At 40.3% G+C, this 19,872-nt stretch overlaps 1 protein-coding gene across 13 annotated transcripts in view; it reads left to right on the top strand.

Annotated features, from left to right (window-relative positions):
- The window catches only part of FGFR2 (fibroblast growth factor receptor 2), an 85,356-nt gene extending 67,886 nt beyond the window's left edge, over positions 1-17,470 (top strand). For all 13 annotated transcript variants that reach the window (XM_068689016.1, XM_068689025.1, XM_068689023.1 and 10 more), the window contains 8 exons: positions 2,560-2,681; positions 3,262-3,372; positions 4,126-4,316; positions 7,779-7,901; positions 9,158-9,228; positions 11,060-11,197; positions 11,918-12,023; positions 15,732-17,470. In XM_068689016.1, coding sequence (XP_068545117.1) covers positions 2,560-2,681; positions 3,262-3,372; positions 4,126-4,316; positions 7,779-7,901; positions 9,158-9,228; positions 11,060-11,197; positions 11,918-12,023; positions 15,732-15,896 — 1,027 coding nt within the window. In that variant the 3' untranslated portion in view covers positions 15,897-17,470. The remainder of the gene's footprint in view (positions 1-2,559; positions 2,682-3,261; positions 3,373-4,125; positions 4,317-7,778; positions 7,902-9,157; positions 9,229-11,059; positions 11,198-11,917; positions 12,024-15,731) is intronic.
- Positions 17,471-19,872: the final 2,402 nt, after the last annotated feature.

Genomic DNA, 19,872 nt, shown 5'->3' with positions numbered 1-19,872 from the left:
TTGAAGTCTGTTGAATAACATACAAAATGAGCTGCCGAATAATCAGAGCTATGATCATATTGCTTAATATAAAGTTGGCATGTAAAATAGATAATAGTAATACAGGTAGAGCCAGGATTATATATGAAATCTGATACTAATTTTAAGAAGTCTTTAGGTGGATTTGAGAAACTAACACCTTTTATCATGAACAGTTTTCTTTGAAAGCTCAGCACTGTAACTTTTGGATAGCAGAGCCGTAATTTTGAACCTCCTGACAACTGTTCTGGAAATTATTTTAATTATGTAGCTGAAAATTAGTGCAAAAAGCAGTAATTGCCACCTGCAGGATTCTAGTCAACAGTGGGGGCCTGTATACATACTTCTGTCAGCCCATACCCTTGGGGGATACACTAAATGCGGAAAATTTTAGAGTGCTAAACATTAAAAACCGACATTCAGCACAAATGTAGGTGGAGCAGATTTCCAATGAAAGGAGGCTATTTAGAGGCAGTTTATTAGGTTGGGGGGCAAGAGGCACACAATGAGGGGTTTGTTACTTTAGTCCTAGCAGGGCAATAGCACATAAATTAACCAGTTTCCAATGCAAATGTTTGTTCTCTGCCAAGATCCTAAATTCAATTTCAGTTCTGGATAAAGTGCAGGATGACCTCAGCATAGCATATGCTGCCCTTCAGTCTTTGCACCTTTTTAAACCAGCGTTTGCTTTAGAAACCAATCCAAAACAGATTGAGGAGTTCTCACCACGGCTGAGACCGTGCTTGACAAAGTGTCCCTGGGCTGCCCTGGGGAGGCATCACCCTTCGCTCCTCTCTCTTCCCTGAGCAGATAAGCAAGGAGGGTTTGCAAACCACTTAGCCTCGGTCTAACAGCCTTCTGCTGATGGTATGACAACCCCCTGGGATTCATGGGCCAGGACAGAAGTCCGTGCTTTTGGCAACCAGCCCCTACCTGCGTTGTATCTGTGAGTCCTGCTTTTGACCATGGGAAGCCACGACCATAAGAACTTGGATACGAAAGTGCTTGTCCGAGTCTGGCCCCAGCAGTGGATAACGTTAACTGGATCGAGTTCACTCAGCATTCTCCGTGACATCTGCTTCAGCCCTGCTTCTGGAGTTAAACAATGTTCTTTGTGGCAAAAGGAGACAGAATCTGTGAGCATTGTGCTGGAACAAAAAATAGATCTTGCCTAGAGGCTCCGAAGTTTTTGCTGTATTTTATCTTTTTATCCTCCTTGAGTTGGGATTGAAGTCTGTCTGTTAGAGCTGAGTTTTGCAACCGGGGATGTGCTCCACAAAGTGCAGTGGCATAGGCAGCTGGCCCAGTTAGTGACTGCTCCTCTTAAAAGGGTCTTTACATCAACACAGGATGATAACGGGGCTCCACTTTCCCCCAGTCTGCTTCCCGCTCTGAGCAGAGCCCGGGTGCTGCAGGGAGGAGGCGTCTTCTGCTACCCTCAGCCATGACATCCGTGGCAGCAGCGAGCCTGCAGCCAAGAAACAGACTGTACCAGAGCCAGCTGTGGGCGGATAAAGGCTCCCGTCTCGCCCCTTAAAGGATCAAAGTGCTGGGGAAATGCGTGAAGATGTAAGAAGAGCGATCTTGCTGTGGACGGGGTGGATGCCGAGACGGCAGCGTGTAGGGGACGCCGAGCCCTGCCAAGTGCCTTCACGGCAGCATCCCCCAGGGACAAACCCCTCCCTGCACGCCCATCCCCGGCCTCGTTTCCCCGCTCACCATCATCCTTCCTCCTCGTTCTCCCAAGAAGGCGGCCCCTGACCTCCTCCTCAGTTTTGGGGAGAGGAGCGGGGTGATAACGGTGTGTGATAACTGCCTGCAGCTGCTGCCTGCTGCACTGCTCTTGCTGCCCTGCGTCATCCCTTCAGCACAGGACGTTGTTAAGCAAATCTGTGTGGTTTGCATGCCCAAACAGAAAGCAAGGATGTGAAGTTTGAGCTAAAATTAGGCTATCTGGAAGTATGTTTGACTGTTTCCTCTCTGCTGTTGTATCACAGGAGTTAGTAAAACCTAAAACATCCACCCGGTTTTGATACCACCCTTTGCCATACGAACCATCAGCTGCCTGACAGCTAACACATGGCAGTGTGCACAAAGAAACCTTTCTTCCATCTCCTTGCGGTCTACATACAAAGAAGAAAACGGTCCACGACGACATGAGAGGCTGGGGTGCTGCTGCCTGTACCCGCATCCTAAATTTCGGCTGCAGCCCGATGCTCTCTGCAAGCTCTTCCCCTGCAAGCAGTGCATCCCTCCAGCCAGCCATTGAGCACGGCCTCTCCCGTTACAAGCACAAGGGCAGCTTAAAAGCTGGGTTTAGCAACTGATCTGTCTGTATTAGACACTCCCTGCTCTGTCCCTAAGAAAACAGACCGCAGCGTGCGTGAAAGCCGATGCGCGCCGCGCGTCTCATTAGTTCCATATGATAAGCGCTTCGTGCCGCAGCAAGTTGTTGAAAGGTTTTTATATTTAGCTCTGGAATTTCACTGCCTGCGCCCCTGCCCCAGATGCTGTGTGTTAATCTCCTGTTTACACCTCCAGGCTGACGCTGGGTAAACCCCTGGGGGAAGGCTGCTTTGGGCAAGTGGTCATGGCCGAAGCGGTGGGGATTGACAAAGACCGGCCGAAAGAAGCGGTGACTGTGGCCGTGAAGATGCTGAAAGGTAAGAAAATTGGCCGAGCAGGGTCCGAGGCTGCTTTTAGCCACGAAAAGTTTCCTTTGCGGCATCTGAGCTCTGTCAGTGTAGGGGGGTCAGAGTGCACATAGCTGACCTCAGCCTTCGGTGGTTTGCGGTGTAAATCTGGGCTCTTGACAGCCTGTTTATCTTTAGCCGCGAGTATTTGGATGTATTGGCATCGCGTGGGTCTCCCTGCTTTTAGCTGAGTTCAGTTCAGCAGCAGTCCTCACGTAGGTCCTGGAGTAGGTGGTTGGGGTCTGTTTGCTTTGAATTTAATTATAAAGCTAGCTTTTAGGAAAGGCACGGTTATTAAGGGTTGATAGTTAAAGACAGCATTTTTGTCTTGTATTACTGACTCTTAACATATGACTGAAGAGGCAGTCAGTCCATCAAAGAGGCAGAGATTTTTCATTAGGGCATAACACATGACTTTGTATAATGCACAGTGTATAGCAGGAAACAGATCGCATATTCTACATTTTGAAGCACACACTTTATAGCAGCTGGTGAGCCTTAGAGAAGCTGGCACGATAGAAAATATGAACTGCACCTGTGTCTTGTGCAGATGATGCTACAGAAAAAGATCTGTCGGACCTGGTATCAGAGATGGAGATGATGAAGATGATTGGAAAGCATAAAAATATCATCAATCTTCTTGGCGCCTGTACGCAGGATGGTGAGTAGAGAAAAGAAAGTAAGCCAGAACTTTCACACAGGTCTCTGAAACTCATTAATCATCATTTCCAAGAGTTTTTAAGGAAACAGTCATGCCGTGATGGGATTTTTAGATATTTCCCTAGCTTAGCAGCGATATTTTAACTTCTGTGTCTCATTATATTTGCAGCTTTAATATGAGAAAGGGTACTATATCATATGAAAACTCTAATCCCTTGCTGTAGGGAAAAATGGCATTTTCCAGTGGCTTTACCCACATCTGTCATTCTGAACTGTCAGTTCTGCTTTTGTGTCCCTTGAATTTGAAATGAGTAATTTTACTCTCTGTAGACCACAGTGTTTTTGTTAAACTGTAATTATGTAATGTAAATAAAGTCATGCAGAAAGGCATGAAAAATCTGGAAATTAGAAAATTTAATGTAACACTTTCACCTTGTTTGAGATCTAGTGATATTTTGCGTCTGGAAATGTCTGCTTTCCATGGCATGGTCTGGAGGGAATAGATGGTGAGTGGGTCAGGATTAAGGTGCCTTCAGTTGCTAATTGTAGCTCTACCACTATGCTGCTATGTAGCTTTGGCCAGCCACTTAGCAAACACTGGACTTCCTTTTCATTCAAGTTGTGCTTACTGGTTTTGCAGTTAAACATTTCTTAATCCAGTTCATTTATTATAGAACACTGGAAGATTTTTTACAGAAAATCGTTTTACCTTTTGACCTTACTCCAGTTTTTCCATGGCTCTGTTTACCCAAAGGTCCACTCTATGTGATTGTGGAATATGCTTCAAAAGGAAACCTGCGTGAGTACCTGCGAGCACGCCGCCCCCCTGGGATGGAGTATTCCTTTGATATTAACAGGGTGCCAGAGGAACAGATGACATTCAAGGACTTGGTATCCTGCACTTACCAGCTGGCAAGAGGCATGGAGTACTTGGCTTCACAAAAAGTAGGTAGAACTCAGTAAATGTCGTGCAAAGTACTTGGTGCGTATTTGTTTTTAAGTTTGGTTTTGTTCTTGTGTTGCGTACGGTCAAGAATTTGCGGGGAGAAGGACCTTTGTCAAACAGGTTGCATAATCCATACAGAAGATCAGTGGGAAAATTCATACGCTTAGTTTTATACAAATGTTTAACAACATTGCTAAAATGAGGTCTGGATTCAATCATTTAAAGTAAATATCGCATATCTATCTGCACTTTGAGTTCATAAGCACAGGTAATCACTTGGTTATACAAGTCACATTACTCCACCCATGAGACAGTAAGGCATCGTTTGCATTCTGTTTGCAATCAGACCTATCAAATAGGCTCACACAACAAAGTAAAATAAATTAATTCAGTTACTGAAAGGGTTTACAGAATGATAACAGGCAGAGTGCAGAAGATCACAAGGTGCTCGGGCAGAAATTGTGAACAGAAGAGACAAAAATAAGTGGAGTGAACTAGTCACTGTAAATTATGCACTGTACTTGAAGCTGGCCTTTGTCAGGATAAAAAGCTTGTCAAAAGAGTTTATTTATCCTGTCATGTCCCTAGACACTTACTGCTTCAGCTTTTCTTCAAACAGTTTTTTCAACAAGAACCTTGATTAAATTACAGTCATGGAACCTTAACTAGCCCTGTATGACCATCTAAGCATGCTGTGGCTTGGTGGGCAGGCAACCACACGCACCCTGGGTTGAGTTTGGACCCAGTGTCTAAACCAGAGCATCAGATGTTGATGCTAAGCACCCCCTGCAAGGTTAGTGGGATTTATACCAATTTCCAGGTGAGTCCACTCCCAAGTATGGGGCTGTTTTTAACCAAAGAGTAGAGCTGATCGTGAGCGTCCAGTAATGAGTTTTTACTGTTTTTCTGCGCTTGTAGAGACTGAGGGTGAGGAAAGTCCAATTTTGCTTTTATTCTTTTGTTTGGAAACTAATTCTCAACACAGTAGGGTAAACATGGAGATGTGTGACCCCAGGACAAGACCCTCTAATAGAGTTAGCATGAGTATTGTATTTGGTAAAGCACCTTAGGATATCTTTTCCTAAGATTAGTGAAACATTTGGCTGGAAATGAACCATGTCCCAAGGAAAAAAAAATTGTTGCGAAAGGAATAAAATATATTTTTGGCAAATCTTGAGAAGCTTTGAAGTGCTGTTGAAGGACACTTCAAGGTGTGTGCTCCCACAGGTGCACGTGGCAGAATCATTTCATCTGTGGTCCAGTTCCTTTGCAAAAACACCTGATTGGTGCTGTGCTGAACTTGACAAAGTGTTAAGGCATTGCACAAGGCACGGGGAAGAGGGAAAACAAAGGCAGCACATAGAAAAACTGTGCATTCCAGTTCTTCAGATATCCCACCATTTCTGTTTGTATTTCTCAATTTTTTTCCCCTTAGGGATCCATTTACTGGGCTGGAATAATAAGAGAGCTGGTCTTCTCACGGTATTTCCACCATGCAGGAACTGTGAGAAGGGCAGTGTTCTTGTTATTTCAATCTAATAAATTGATCACTGACCCTTTTAAAAAAGAACAAAACCCAAAAAACACACAGTACCCTCTCAGAATATAATTTTAATATGTGAAAAAGATACGTGGGTGCCTACTCCAGTTTTTGCCTTGGAAGTAGTTGTACGTTGCAAATGGGGTATTGTTTCTAAGTTGGATGAATGCTTTTTAAAATTCTGTTGATGTGTCTTGTCTGACATGCCGGTAGAGTGCAAGAGCCACAGGGAAACTTAAGATGCAGGGGCTCAACCAGACCACTGCAAAAAAGACAGCAAATCACTGGGGCCAGAAAGCTGGCTGTGAAGCCTGCCAGGCGTGGCAATCAATAATGGCACCATTTTGAAGACGGGAGGAGACTCACTTGCAAAATTGCGGGGTGTGAGAAAGAAGAGATACCCTGAGAGGAGATACTGGTGTTTGGTTCCCTCGTTGGACTCATGCAGAAATGTTGCACTGTGTTTGAGATGCTCTGTCTGCTGTTCTGGAACAGGAAGATGTGCTCTAGATCCTTTGCCACACCAGGCAGTATTGGCAAGATACCTTGACATCTCAGAGGATGTTAGCTTCTTGTATCTGGGCAAGTGCATTGAGTTTCTGGTATCTTGGAGAATGTTCTTGTAGGGTTTACGAACTGGGGCAGGGAAGCAGGAAGCCCGGCCTGTGTTATTTCTGCTACCGTAGCATTGTTGATGCTGAATTAGAAGCTCGATTTGACACTGAAAGCACGTGCTGTTGTCTGGTCCTATGTACATGAAGGCACTGATGAAGCAGGTTTTTCCTGGCATCTGCCCTAGGCTGTCCCAGCAAGGAGCAGAAACGTTGTAGACTCATTTTACCCCTGTACAGGCTGAGAGATCTCAGAAAATTGCTGGGGCAAGGTATAATGTGAGAAAAACATTGAGTGTTGTAAAATGTTGTGGTGGTGGTTTTTTTTTTTAGTTTGTTTGTTTTTTTTTGTTTTCTTCTTGTAGTGGTTCAGTCCTGCATGTCTGTGCACATCCTGAAATGGGGAGAACACAAAGAATAAACCAAAATTGAGGAGGGAAAAAAAAAAAAGAAATAAAAAAAAAAAAAGAGAGAGAGAGAAAAGGCTGTTTAACTTAAAAAGAAGTGAAATGTCCTGGGAGAACTCCAAATGCAATGTTTCTCACAATGCCCCTGCTGTGCCACCCTGTATCAACCCCATTAAAGCTGCTAAAACATAGGAGTAGTATGTAAAGCAGTCACAACTTCCTTTCAGTGTCAGGAATATCAGTTGCAAGTTTTCAGGATAATGCTGACATGAAGGAAAAAATCTGAGCAGATACTGGTTTTGCTTTCAGTATCAGAGCTGTTTAAAAAGCAAACAGTCCAGCCCGTATTGTATTTTTTATTTTTTTTTCAAAATGAAATTGTTGTAGTCTCATGGTTGAAGTAAATATACACACCCTAGACATCTGGCTTTAAATTATATATGTAGATATATCTCTTATTAAGATCTTGTATATTAAAAATGGTTGTACCTACCCAGACTATGAGGTTTTAACCCTGTTGATCCAATGTAATTTAAAAGAAGAAACTAATGAAAATGCTACAGTATCTGTATCTAGGCATGTGTAATAAAAAGTGAATCACAAACAGCCTGAAACATTTTGGATTGCCACCCAAAAGCCTTAGTAAAATACAAGGTTTTAAAAATTTTCAAAGAGACTTTTGGTCAGTTGTTCCACCTGGAAGCACTTGGATGGATGTGGATGGGTTGCAGTGGAGTAACTACAATATACATATTGCATGGACTTACAGTAAATGTGGCATTCACACCTTGGGATTTGGGTTAAAATCCACAAAGGAGACAGAGTTATGGTGTAGAAATAATTAAATTTTTTACAACAGTTTATTTCAGTACGCATTTTTGTCTTGTCTTTCTTTCCTTCCAGTGTATCCATCGAGACCTAGCTGCGAGAAATGTTTTGGTAACTGAAAACAATGTCATGAAAATAGCAGACTTTGGTTTAGCCAGAGACATCAACAATATAGATTATTATAAAAAGACTACTAATGTAAGTGGATGGTTTTCTTATCTCTGGAAACAAGTGTTTCTTTCAATGTTTCACTTTAAAACTATGGTTATAATCTTAATGGGCTTCTTGCCCGGCAGACTCACTTTTAATCACAGACAGAAAACAGGGATCAAGGACAAGCATTTCTGTCCCTCTCCTGCAGTGATGGATAGCTAAAAGATAAACAAATAGGCTTTATTTGTTATGATTTATTATAATTGCTAGAATATAAGTATTAATTTTCTGTGTCCCTGCCTTCAATCACTTGAAATAAGTGGAAAATTGATTCTAGCTTGTTTTGCACCAGCTCTTGGATCTTGAAAATCACTGTATAAACAGTGATAGTAGTAGTCGTAATAAAAATCCTATTTATGTGTGGTAATGCTGTACTTGCTGTAAAAATACTTATGGCAGTAGTATCAAAGTGGGGCTAGAGGTTGAGAAAATGGATTTTTGCTTCCCCTCTATGTCACTATTTTTAACCTTTTAACTATTGTTTAACCTGTACCAACTCAAGGAGACAAAGTTTTAGATGGGAACTTTGCAGAACTCTTTCAGTTCTTCAGACTTTGTTAATAGTAAATAGTATTTATATAGAACACTAATTAATCATCTCATGTGGTTCATCTATGAAAAATAAGCAGTCAGCTATTAACGGTAATATCTGTCTGCATAATTCCAAAAGGCAGAGCAACCAGGTATGAGTTTGTTGGTGCTGGAGGAAATTTGAACCCACTTCATATCAAATTTGGTGTGACTTCTGGGTTCTGAGCAGAGTTTTTATTTAAAGCAACAGGTAGCTGTGGCTGCAAGCTTTGGGCCACTACAGAAAGTGGAAATGAAAATGAAATTCTTGGGTTCAATAATCAGCTTCTTGTTCTTCAGAGGTTTATTGTGATGTACTTTAATGTGGAATGGAATTGAATGATTTTTCCTCTTAGATCTGCTTATCCTATGACTTTACTTGCAAACAGTATGGGAACATTTTTGGAGCTTTCAGTGCTTTTAATTTTATTTTCAGTGTCATATCCATTTTTCTTAATGATCTGCTCTTTTTGTGCCCATTTTATTTTATTCCTTTTCCCCTGGAAATTTTAAAGGTAAACTATGTACTGTTTGCATCAGTAAACTAATCCCTGAGAATAGATTAATATATATATATGTTTTTTTTTTTTTTTTTTTTTAAATCAGTGTTAAAATCATCCAGCAAATTGCTTTAATTTTACTTCTTCTTCCCTTCCCCTCCAAATGTACAGGGACGACTTCCAGTAAAGTGGATGGCTCCAGAAGCTCTGTTTGACAGAGTTTACACGCATCAAAGTGATGTGTAAGTGGTTTTATTTGAGTGCCTTTTGGGGGGCAGAAGGGGAAGCTGGTCTGTATTTGTTAAAGTTTGGGATATTTTGAAAATATATTTCCCTGCTGTCCTTTACCTTTAAGTGTTTTCATTCTGTTTCACATATTAATAGATGGAACAGGACTTGCCCTTAGAAAGTGAGGATTTTATGGTAGACTGCTAACCAGTGCTCTGTTACTAATCTGCCCAGCTTCAAAGCACATGAAAGGTGGAAAATGCTAACCTCCTTCTGTCAGTGCGGAAGTTTCCCCCCTTGAACTTATTTACGGATGTGCAGCTACAAAGAGTCTATCTAATTTGCTTGGCTTTTGACATAGTCTGCACTTCCTACAGGTTAAAAAAAGAGAGAGAGGGAGGGAGAGAGAGGAAAGAAAGAAATAAAGGGAAAAAAAAAGGAAAAGAAAAAAATAAAGAAGATCCTGAACATTTCTTGTCAAACTTTGTGCTAAGACTAAGTACAGTAACACATAGGCTGGGTTTTCCAGAAGAGTTTTCCCTGATTGTAGAGATATCATTGCTTCCCAGCAGTGCTTCACATGTAGTAGGAAATCATTGGACTCTGCTGCTCCAGAATCTTTTAAAGTGTGCGGTGTAGCTGGCTGATGCAACAGCTCAGATTTATTCTGCTTCCCATTAAAGTTCCCTAGGCCCATCCTCGCTGCTTGCACGCGTTACGCTCTAAGATGTGTATTTCTTTATGCAGTGCAGATGAAGATCTTACGTTTTTTATTTCTCTGAGAGAAGCTGTTAACCGTAAAGGGCTGGATGCAGCCCAGCACAGGTGTAAAAGCTTATGTAAGTCAGCACAGAGTTAAAATAGAAAAGAGCAGCAAGGAGAAAATAAGAGGTGTCTCCTCCTCCTTTAACTTGGATGTTCTTCCCAAGCTGTTCTCTCCTTAAGAAAAGCATTTACTGAGCCTTTTCCTGCCATCTTTATGTTATTTATAAAGGGAACTATATACACACGTTAAGGGTGGATCAAACTTTTGCTTTAAAATAACATCTTGACAAAATATTTAAGTGAATGTGAAGTAAACTGCTTCACTGGTTCAGGACTTGAAGCACACAACAGGCACCGAGCACAAGGATTTCAGGGCTGGAGCTGGGAGGCTTTTGGCCCCATGGTGGCTTTGAAGGCAGCTAAGGATAATATTATTGTAAGTGTGTGCAAACAGTTTACTAAAATACTGCTGCAAAGCTAGCAGAGCTGCAGAGCTCGGGAGCCAGGGCAGGCTTTGTGCTGTGCTCACCTGGCAAAGCAGCCGGCCAGAGAGCCCCTGGCTGCCAGCGCGACGTGATGGGGCAGGCGTGGAGGAGGTGGCAAGCAGGCAGGAAAACTTTCTGAAATTAACCCTCCTTTGTTTCCTGACTAAAATTAATAAGTTTTTTTTTTTTTTAAAGAGCAGAATAATGCAAAATATTTTAGTTTTGAACGGCTTGCTTTTTCCAAAATATCCTGCCTTATATTTGCAAACCAGCTCGACAGTATGGGTGTTCTGTAATAGCTGAGCTGTGAAGATGTAGTTCTTTGCAGTAGGCCTGGAAACTTGAGTGCCCAGAGCACACCAGACAGAGGCTAAGGATGTGTTTGAGAATGTGCCCAGGTCAGTCTCTATTCTGTGTGCTGCCGATGCACCTGATATGCTTACACGTTGATGTCCCACCCATGATGTTCAGAGCTGAGCAGATGCATGAAGAGAAGCTTAGATCTTTTTGAAGAGTCATTGCATCCGCTGCAAAAACCTCTCTGTTTTCAGCAGTAAGGCAGATGGACTAATGCAGTTTTGTCTTTGGTTTGTAGATGGTCATTTGGTGTGTTAATGTGGGAGATCTTCACGTTAGGAGGATCGCCCTACCCAGGAATCCCAGTGGAGGAACTTTTTAAGCTGCTGAAAGAAGGGCACCGAATGGATAAACCTGCCAACTGCACCAATGAACTGTAAGGACCCTTATTTGCTGTACAAGGACCGAGGGGTGCATGTGTATAAATACATAAACGGCGTGGAAGGGTCTCCAGGCAATCTCTGATAGAGGACACTTGTTTACACACCCTTCTGTATCCCTTTGAAAAGAGAAGAGATCATCTAAACTTCATCAGTGTTTTTACACCCTTATTTTTGGTTTTAGTTCATAACATATGAAAATTCTGAAATGGCGCACACACCACTAATCCTGTGTAAGCTACATCAAGCTGTTTTTTTTACATAACAAAATGCATTTGGGAACTGCGTTAACATTGCATTATTTACCAGTGATAATGTGAGAGAGCTTTCCCTTTCTTTTATTTCAGTATAGCCCTTGACTGTTTTTACTTTTTTTTCCCCCTCATTTTAATTTCTTCACAAAGGCTGCAATCCCTAACGTGACAAAATATTTAAGCAGATGTAATTTAATACCATTGAAATGTCACAGAAGACTGTGGAATCGGGTCCACAAAGAGGAAATTTAGACACTGAGCCAAGTAGAGAAACAGAAATAGAAATGCACCTTCAAGGGAAGTGACAGCATTGCATGGTTTTGGGAAAGACAGTGGTCCATGTGTAGGGCTGCGGGCTGCTCACTGCCTTGCTTGTGATGAAGAACACTGGCTGCATATGAAAAGGCTTATGAGAAGGACGTGTGATTTTAATTAACCCAAGAAAATGTGCATTTCTTACAGCTATATGATGATGAGAGATTGCTGGCATGCTGTGCCTTCACAGAGACCAACTTTTAAACAGTTGGTAGAAGACTTGGATCGGATTCTCACTCTCACAACTAACGAGGTAGGTAAATTGTTTCCCTCCATAAGCTGCTGATCAGGATGAACGGTTCAGGAGACAGATGGAATTTATTCAGTTATGAAATCCTGCTCAAGTTTTCTTCTTGTTCTGTTTGTTGCTGTCCTCCGAGGTTACACGCAGCTAAACTATGCATCCTATGAAATACTCGGTCTCTTGCCATTATGCCTTGGTTTATGTAACAAAACAAACACATCTTTAAAATGTTTTTGTTTATTTCTCTTTGCATCTTTTGATGTTTTAGCGGAGCAGTATCCAAGGAATACACGTGGCAGATTGAGAGGCAATGTTTATACTTCAACATGAGTTTCATGTGACGGAGAGGAGAGTTGTTCATGGTGTTTTTCATTTATCAGCTCAGTCTGATTCCCAGCCATGATATCTAGGTCAGAAGAGAAGAAATCGTCAATGGTAGATTTCAGATTGTGTGTCTAAGAGTGAATTAGGTTCACTGAGATAGCTCTCAGCGGAGGGAACAAGAACCCACAGGGAGCGTGTGAACAGCCATCTAATTATCCAAGGGTCCTGCCTCACACTGCTTCAGGTTGGGATATATGAATGCAGAAAGGTTTCATTTGAATGGCATTCTTACAGAGGTCTGGAATATTATTAGTTTTAGCAATGAACATGCTGATTAGTGTATTCACACAGGAATCGGCTCTCTTACCGCTAAATCACACCCACCTTTGAGGAAGATCACAAGTAATGGAAATGTTGATTCTTTTGGTGGATACTTTTTGACAGAAAATCCTGGTGTCCCAGAAATGTGTTACAAATTCCTGTGATTTCTGACGAATGATAATGACAGATAATGAGAAGGAGGGGGACAAGGCACTGCAACAAATTCTTTGACCATTTCAGAACAAATTTTTCATATTTGCTGTGATTATAACACTTCTTTATGTAGGGGAAAAAAGGGGAAAAGAAGGTTTGGATCACATGATATGTGTCACCAATATTAATTTCTGATTTTTCAGAATTGTCAGAAAATAACAACAACAAAAATAAAATAAGAGGCTTTAGGAAATCCTTTATGCTATAGACATGACAGGAGAACCTGAGTAAGAAGATGCCATTTTGTATGAGCATCATTAGCCTAGTGTAGTAGGCTTATGTTTCTGTTTGAAAAGATTCTTTGGCTTCAGTAGCAGCTATAAATTTATTTGGGTTCTGTTTTAAGGCTTACTCCAAAAAGTGTCACAGTGGCTTCAGCAACCACTTCAGCAGTGGCTCAGGCATGAGGCAGGAGTACATGCTCCTGACTGAGCCAGTCCTGTAGCTTGTGTACCATTACAGTTTATTTTCCCTTCATCCAATACCAGCTGATCTTTTTCTGCCTAATTTATACACGATTTCACAAGGGCAGTTGGCGGTGGGCTGGCTGCCACCGCAGAGTGCTTGGTGGCTTGGACTGGATCTGCGTTTGTGAATTCAAGAGGGAGGCTCTGGGCTGCAATTCTAAGCCTGGGAGAGGATATTTCTTCCTCTTGTATGTTTAACCATCTTGCCTTCCCAATTTTGCACTGCTTGTAGACCTGGAAAGATCTCAAAGGTAACCTGAAAAGGCCTTTAAGGTTATGTAAATTACTTTGGGCTCAAATCATAGGAAAACAGGCTGGAAAAACCTCAGGAACATATCCCGTCCATCTGATCAGAGTGCAGCAGGACGCACTATACGTTTGTCATCCCTGACATGTTTGTGTAACCTGTCCTTAAAGATCTCCAGTGCTGTGTTTGTGCATCACCCCGTGACAGTGCCTTGCTCTGTTTCATTAGCTTTACCTTTTGAAGTCTTTTTCCTAATATCTAAGCCTTCAACTTAAGATATTGTTTTTGTCCTGTTTACGCTGGATAAAGAAAGCAAACGACTTCACTTTTGTTTGCAGCACACTTGATGTTCCTGAAACCTTGTCATGTTCTGACTGGGTCTGATGAGAGCTCCAGTGTGTCCCATTTTCTATAGCTTTTGCGGTTTTGATGCCACTGATTTTGAGTGATCTGCAGTTTTGTTGAAGGGCAGCTCCTTCATGCCTTGGTGTGACCATACTGCCTATCCACTCCACAACTGCATCCCACCCCACCACCAAATGACACTGTTGATACAGCATCAGCCTGAAAAACTCTCATCAACTCTGCAACTGGTCACCCAACAGCATCTTCTGAATTTGTGGAAGTGATTATTTTTGCTGAAGAGTCTTGCTCTTCACCCTGCTGAATCTTTCCCTCTTCCCCATGTTTCCAGAGTAGCACCCACCGTTTCCCAGAGCTGCATAAGCAGAAGTCACCAAGAGTCAGCCTCATGGCTGTGTTTTTGTATCAGCACCAGGAACCATCCTGATGTTGGGGACTTCGTATGCCCCTGAATGGGACTGTGGCCATTTACTTGGGATGGAGAGGCTGGAGATGAGATAAGGGTCCCGTTGTGGGATGGAGAGGCTGGAGATGAGATAAGGGTCCCGTTGTGAGTTCTGAACTCATGGATGGGTTATATTAAGTCTTTTGATATGACAAGCTGTGTCTGCAAGCCCAAGAGAAAGCTGTTTCTTTAAATGCTGGAATACTTTCTCCTGTCTAGAAAGTGCTCAATCATTTCTGGTCACATAAGACTGGGCTGCTTATACGTAAATGTATGCCAAGATCGGCTTTGTGGATCTCTGAATGTCTAGGCAGCAAGATAGAAGTAATCATCGATCTGAACTGCTTTCCCTTGCTGCTGACTGTTTTTTTGTGAGCATTTTAAAACTTCTATTTTTCCTCCCTTTTAAAATGATGCCCATATTTAGGGAGTAATATGGTAATGATTGAATTTCTGACTTAGGGAAAAAAAAATGTTAACCAAAGAACAAAATTACCCCAAACCTAAGCACAGCAGCATAAAACAGTGACTGAGGTGGAAGACTTGTCTCGTCTGTATGATCATAACTTGCGGTTTAGCAAATGAAGAGATTGCATTTAAATGAATGCAGCTGCCTTTAGAAGTTGAAAGAGAAGGAACATTTCAAGGGGAAAAATAACTTTATTCTCCTGCCAAAACTGTTGTTTCTAGCAAAAGAGCCTTAACCCAAAACTTGGATTCAGCAGATATTATTTCCTTTTTTAATGACTGCTTTGGTGATGGCTACTCTTGGACGCAGGCGTGTGCGCACACACAGAAGAAAATGTAGCAAGAAGAAGGCAGATCTAGAGAATTTAATTTTCTTTTCCTTTTAATTCTTTTTTGCACATATGCCACTGCATGTTTAAACACAAATTTAATATCACAGAATATAAAACAGATATTTAAACTGACCAAAGGAATATAAAGTTGGAAGTATCTTTCCCTCTCCAAATCATTACCATGTGCTAAAGAAAAATGGTTCTATTTAGGATGAAATTTCATTTTTATCATTGTAAGTGAGAAGTCCTCTTTTGATGTGGTTGGCATGTTTATTCCACTGACGCGGCTAATGCGGGTGATGTTGGACTTCACCAAAGTACTGTGTTATTGGTTTGTGTTTTCTTTCTTTGTTCGAGCTCCTTGTTTCATTAGATATTTGAGCAACAGGCAGTTTTGAATGCAACTGCTTTAAGGAAATGTCTGTCATTTTTAAACTGTTCTTTTACCCACTGTGTGATCAAGCCAAATCTGAGCAGTAGTTACATGCTTTTGCCAGTTTTATGCACTGTTTAAAAATGCAATTTATTTTGTTGCAGGAGTATCTGGACCTCAGTGGACCTCTCGAGCAGTATTCACCTAGCTACCCTGACACAAGGAGTTCGTGTTCTTCAGGTGATGACTCTGTTTTTTCTCCCGATCCAATGCCTTACGAACCTTGTCTTCCCAAGTACCAACACATGAACGGAAGTGTTAAAACATGAAAAGGAATCATACAGAGGAATAAAGGAACAAGAACATCAAGCTACCTACCATATACTAAACAAAACCTTTTCTCCAGGACCTTAATGTTTCTGCTTGTACATATGAAATATGGAAGAAAAAAAAAGGAAAAAAAGAAAACTTGGAGGAAAGCAGTCAGATCCTACAGAAGAATCTCAAAATTTGCAACTTTTAATAAATATTCCCAACAAAGAAGAATGTTTATGAGCTATATCTAGATCCTCATCCCTCTCAATTTTCTGGCTTACCATAAGCTGCAACAGACTTTGTACAATGGACAAGTTGGACTTGAGGCAAACTCTGTGTCTGCCTTTCTTGTTTATTTTGTAATATTTGGAGAAAATATATGTTGGCACACACTTACAGAGCACAAATGCAGTATATAGGTGCTGGATGTATGTAAATATATTCAAAATATGTATAAATATATATTATATATATTTACAATGAATTATTTTTTGTATTGATTTAAAAATGGATGTCCCGATCCACCTAGCAAATTAGTCTCTTTTTTTAACAGCTATTTGCTAAATGCTGTTCTTACACAGAATTTCTTAATTTTCACCATCCAAAGGTGGAAAATACTTTGCTTTCAGGGAAAATGGTATATCATTAATTTATTAACTAATTGGTAATGTACAAAACAATTAATCGTTTATAGGGTTGTTGTGTTTTTGTAATTTAAATGGCATTTCTATGCAGGCAGCACAGAGAACTAGTAGATATATTGCTCAGACTTTACTAGTTTTCAGATCTTTTTTTTTTTTTTTAAAAAGAAATATTTACAGTATATAACTAATTTGGGGAAATTAAACTTTTGATTTATTTGTGTTTAAAAACTGCAGTGTCAAATGATTATTATCAGAACCAAATCCTTTAACAAGAATGTCTTTTATTCTCAAAACCTGTCACTTTAACAACTTAACTCTTTAGGCAATGACAAAAAAAAAAAAAGAATCATTTCACAAAAAAAAAAAAGAAAAACTTAAAATGAGTTTTTAAAGCAATGAAAGTCATTAATTTGTCTATAACCATAGCAGAATGTACTGCTCTAAAAGGAGCTGAGCTTCTACCCTGAGTTGCACATGCATCAAATTAACTAGATTTCTCTTCTCTGGGTTGGATAATAGGTTCCAGATCTTTTGGCCTGGATCTTTTGCATTTTAGACTATCCCTCTATTGTAACTTAAGTTAAAAAGAGAGAAGTTGTTTATAATGACAATTTGCCATAGAATATCAGCATCTTTTTAAGGGATTAATTCATGCTGACTCCAGTATTTCCTTCTGATCCATTCCATAACAGTAGGTATAGCACTGGCCTCTGCTAAAATATCACTGTTGTTTGTATCTTTGTACGGAAGTCTTGTGTTTTTACTTTCAGAACACTTACACTGATACGGCCATGCAATATGAATGCAAATTACACTGTTTTATGTTTCTTTTTTTTTTTTTTAATTGGGTAAAAAGTATTAAAATCTGTTAACTTTTGTACTGACAATAAAATGTTTCTACAAATATTAATGTTAAAATTACAAAATAAATGTCATGCAGCTTATTTTTCCTAATCGTTTGTGTCATACTAACTGGTTTCCTGAGCACCAAGTGATGGAATACATCCAGAAATGCTTCTTTCTGTCCTTATCGTAGATCTTCCATTGCCAAGTAATTCCTTCTGGAATAATATTTCTGCTTCTGCCTTATAAAATGTCGACTTATGAATAACATGGCTTATTTGAGTAAATATATGTACAATCTCTGGCATTTGTGAGGTGAGGCAGCATTTGCTGGAAGATGCTTTGAAAGGTTGGAAGTGTTCATGGTGTAGACAAAATATATTCCCTTGTTTATTTAGTCAGCTGTAGCCTTATTAGCAGCAATGGTAGCTACTGTCCAACAGAAACCTCAGTATCCTTAATGACATGGTGTTTTTAAGGTTCTCTTACAGGGCATCAGGAGATCATAAATCTTGCTGTGCTCATATTGAGATGAATTTTAAAGCAGCTTACTATTTCCATATCTTTTAAAAATAAAAGTATGTATAGACAAACCTAATGGAAAGGAGCTGTTAAATAATGTAAGTTTGTGTAGTTGAGCTGGTTTAGTTATAGAGTTATAGGCTTTTTTTTTTTTTTTTTCCTTGTTCATATTTGTTTTAGCTCTCAAAGTGTTAGATTTGCACCTTGGAGATAGACCACAATTTTGCAAACGTTGGCTGAAGTGTATTACACCATTTGCCTTTTCCAATTTTATGGTGTAATCCCTGGATTAAGCTTTTATTCTTTTCTGTTATCTAAAGATTTTCTTCTCTGTTGCCTGCTGATTAATTTCCTTCTATGAATACACTGGTTGGAGAGTAGGGCACAGAAGCACTCAGTTTCTGCTGGAAAAGCAGAAAATTGAATGTGGAGTTGCAAGAGGAAACTAGGCAGCAGAAAATAAACCCCAGCATTTGTGCTTATCCAAAGAAGATACATTCTTTATTACCACGACTACCTTTGGCTCTTTCATGAGAAGGAGAGGTTAGGAATTTGGATTTCTGTCTCATCTAAAAATAGTTGCCATTGATGACATAGGAGCAACAATGAAGAATAGCTCTATGTCAGAAAATGAGTTTATATTGATGTGGGTAGTAAGGATTATGTTCTGTGTATAATCACTGCTTCCTGCAGCATCTAATTGTGTCTTGTCTCTCATTTAGGTATTGATTCAAATCAACTCTGTTTTTGTATGAGAATATATAGACGTAGAAGCCAGGTTTATTTTGGCTTAAGTCCATGAATAAGCTCCTGTTGCCTGTTTTGTTTTTGTTTCACTGTTTTACTGTACTACAGCAAGTAGCATGGGCTATACTCAGTAGATAAGACAACTTCTGTCATGCTATCTGTTGATGTGATATCATTCAGTGTCCGTTTTATGTTAAGCTTTTACAAGAGTAAGTTGAAATGTGTGTGTTTCAAAGTTGTCAAAGGACAAGTAGGTTTATCATTTTATTTCTGGAAGTAACATGCATAAAACTGTAGAAAGCCAGTAATTTCCATTTATCCACGAAAGGGTATTCAGAAAAGAGCACCAAAAGGATCTGAGATCTGGAGGGCATCTTTCTAGGGAAAGATTCGGTGATCTCACTGTAATTAGTTAATCCAAGAGAAGATTGAGTTGTCTTGATCAAAGTATATTAACTGCTGTTAGAGTAAAACATGTTTTAATAATAAAGAACTCTCCCATAAAAAGCTCCAGATCCAGTGCCTGGAGTGTGGAACAAGGCACCTTCTGGCTAGGAGGATGGCATAACTTTGATGGCAAAATTAATTAGTGGTAGGAGCAGTGTACCAATGGGTGCCATTGAGCTGGTCCCATGGTCTTGTGTGGTTCCACAGTGAGCAGAATCCTGAAATCAGGTGAGCTGGCTGCAGTGGGCTCTCCTGTCCTCCATGTCTGTGATAGGAAAGCTTATGTTGTACTACTTTTAAGTATCCTTACATACTTGAGAGAAAAACTGAAACAAAAAAGTTGCTTTTTACAGAAGGAAAAAAAAAAGCCACCCAACATGTACTTTTAGAAGGTCATCTGTCCATCTGTAGCCAGGAGGTTTTCTCTATCTGCATAAATTCATCTAATTATAATAAAAACATTTCATTGATTTTTTTTTTTCCCCACAGTAAATGTAATAAATTTGCTGTGATGAGACATAAAGTGTAAATTACCTCCAACAGTTTGTGCTTGGAAAGGCTGTCAGCCCTTCTGTGCCTGTAAACATGTCTGTGTATTTCTGAACTTTCACCAATGTGTGTCCTGAATGTCACGTGCAGCTTCAATGTGGTAGACTCTATGGAGCACGCCACCCACACAACGCTCCTATTAACCATGTTTTCCATGAAACTCCTAAAAGGAGAGAAGATTGAGGTGTTTCCTTTACAGGTGTGCCTGGAGATACAACAAGGGTTAAGAAGCACCAGT

Source organism: Anas acuta, chromosome 7 (genome assembly GCF_963932015.1).
Source record: "Anas acuta chromosome 7, bAnaAcu1.1, whole genome shotgun sequence".
Taxonomy (NCBI): Eukaryota; Metazoa; Chordata; class Aves; order Anseriformes; family Anatidae; genus Anas; species Anas acuta.
This window is presented reverse-complemented; position numbering and strand designations above follow the sequence as displayed.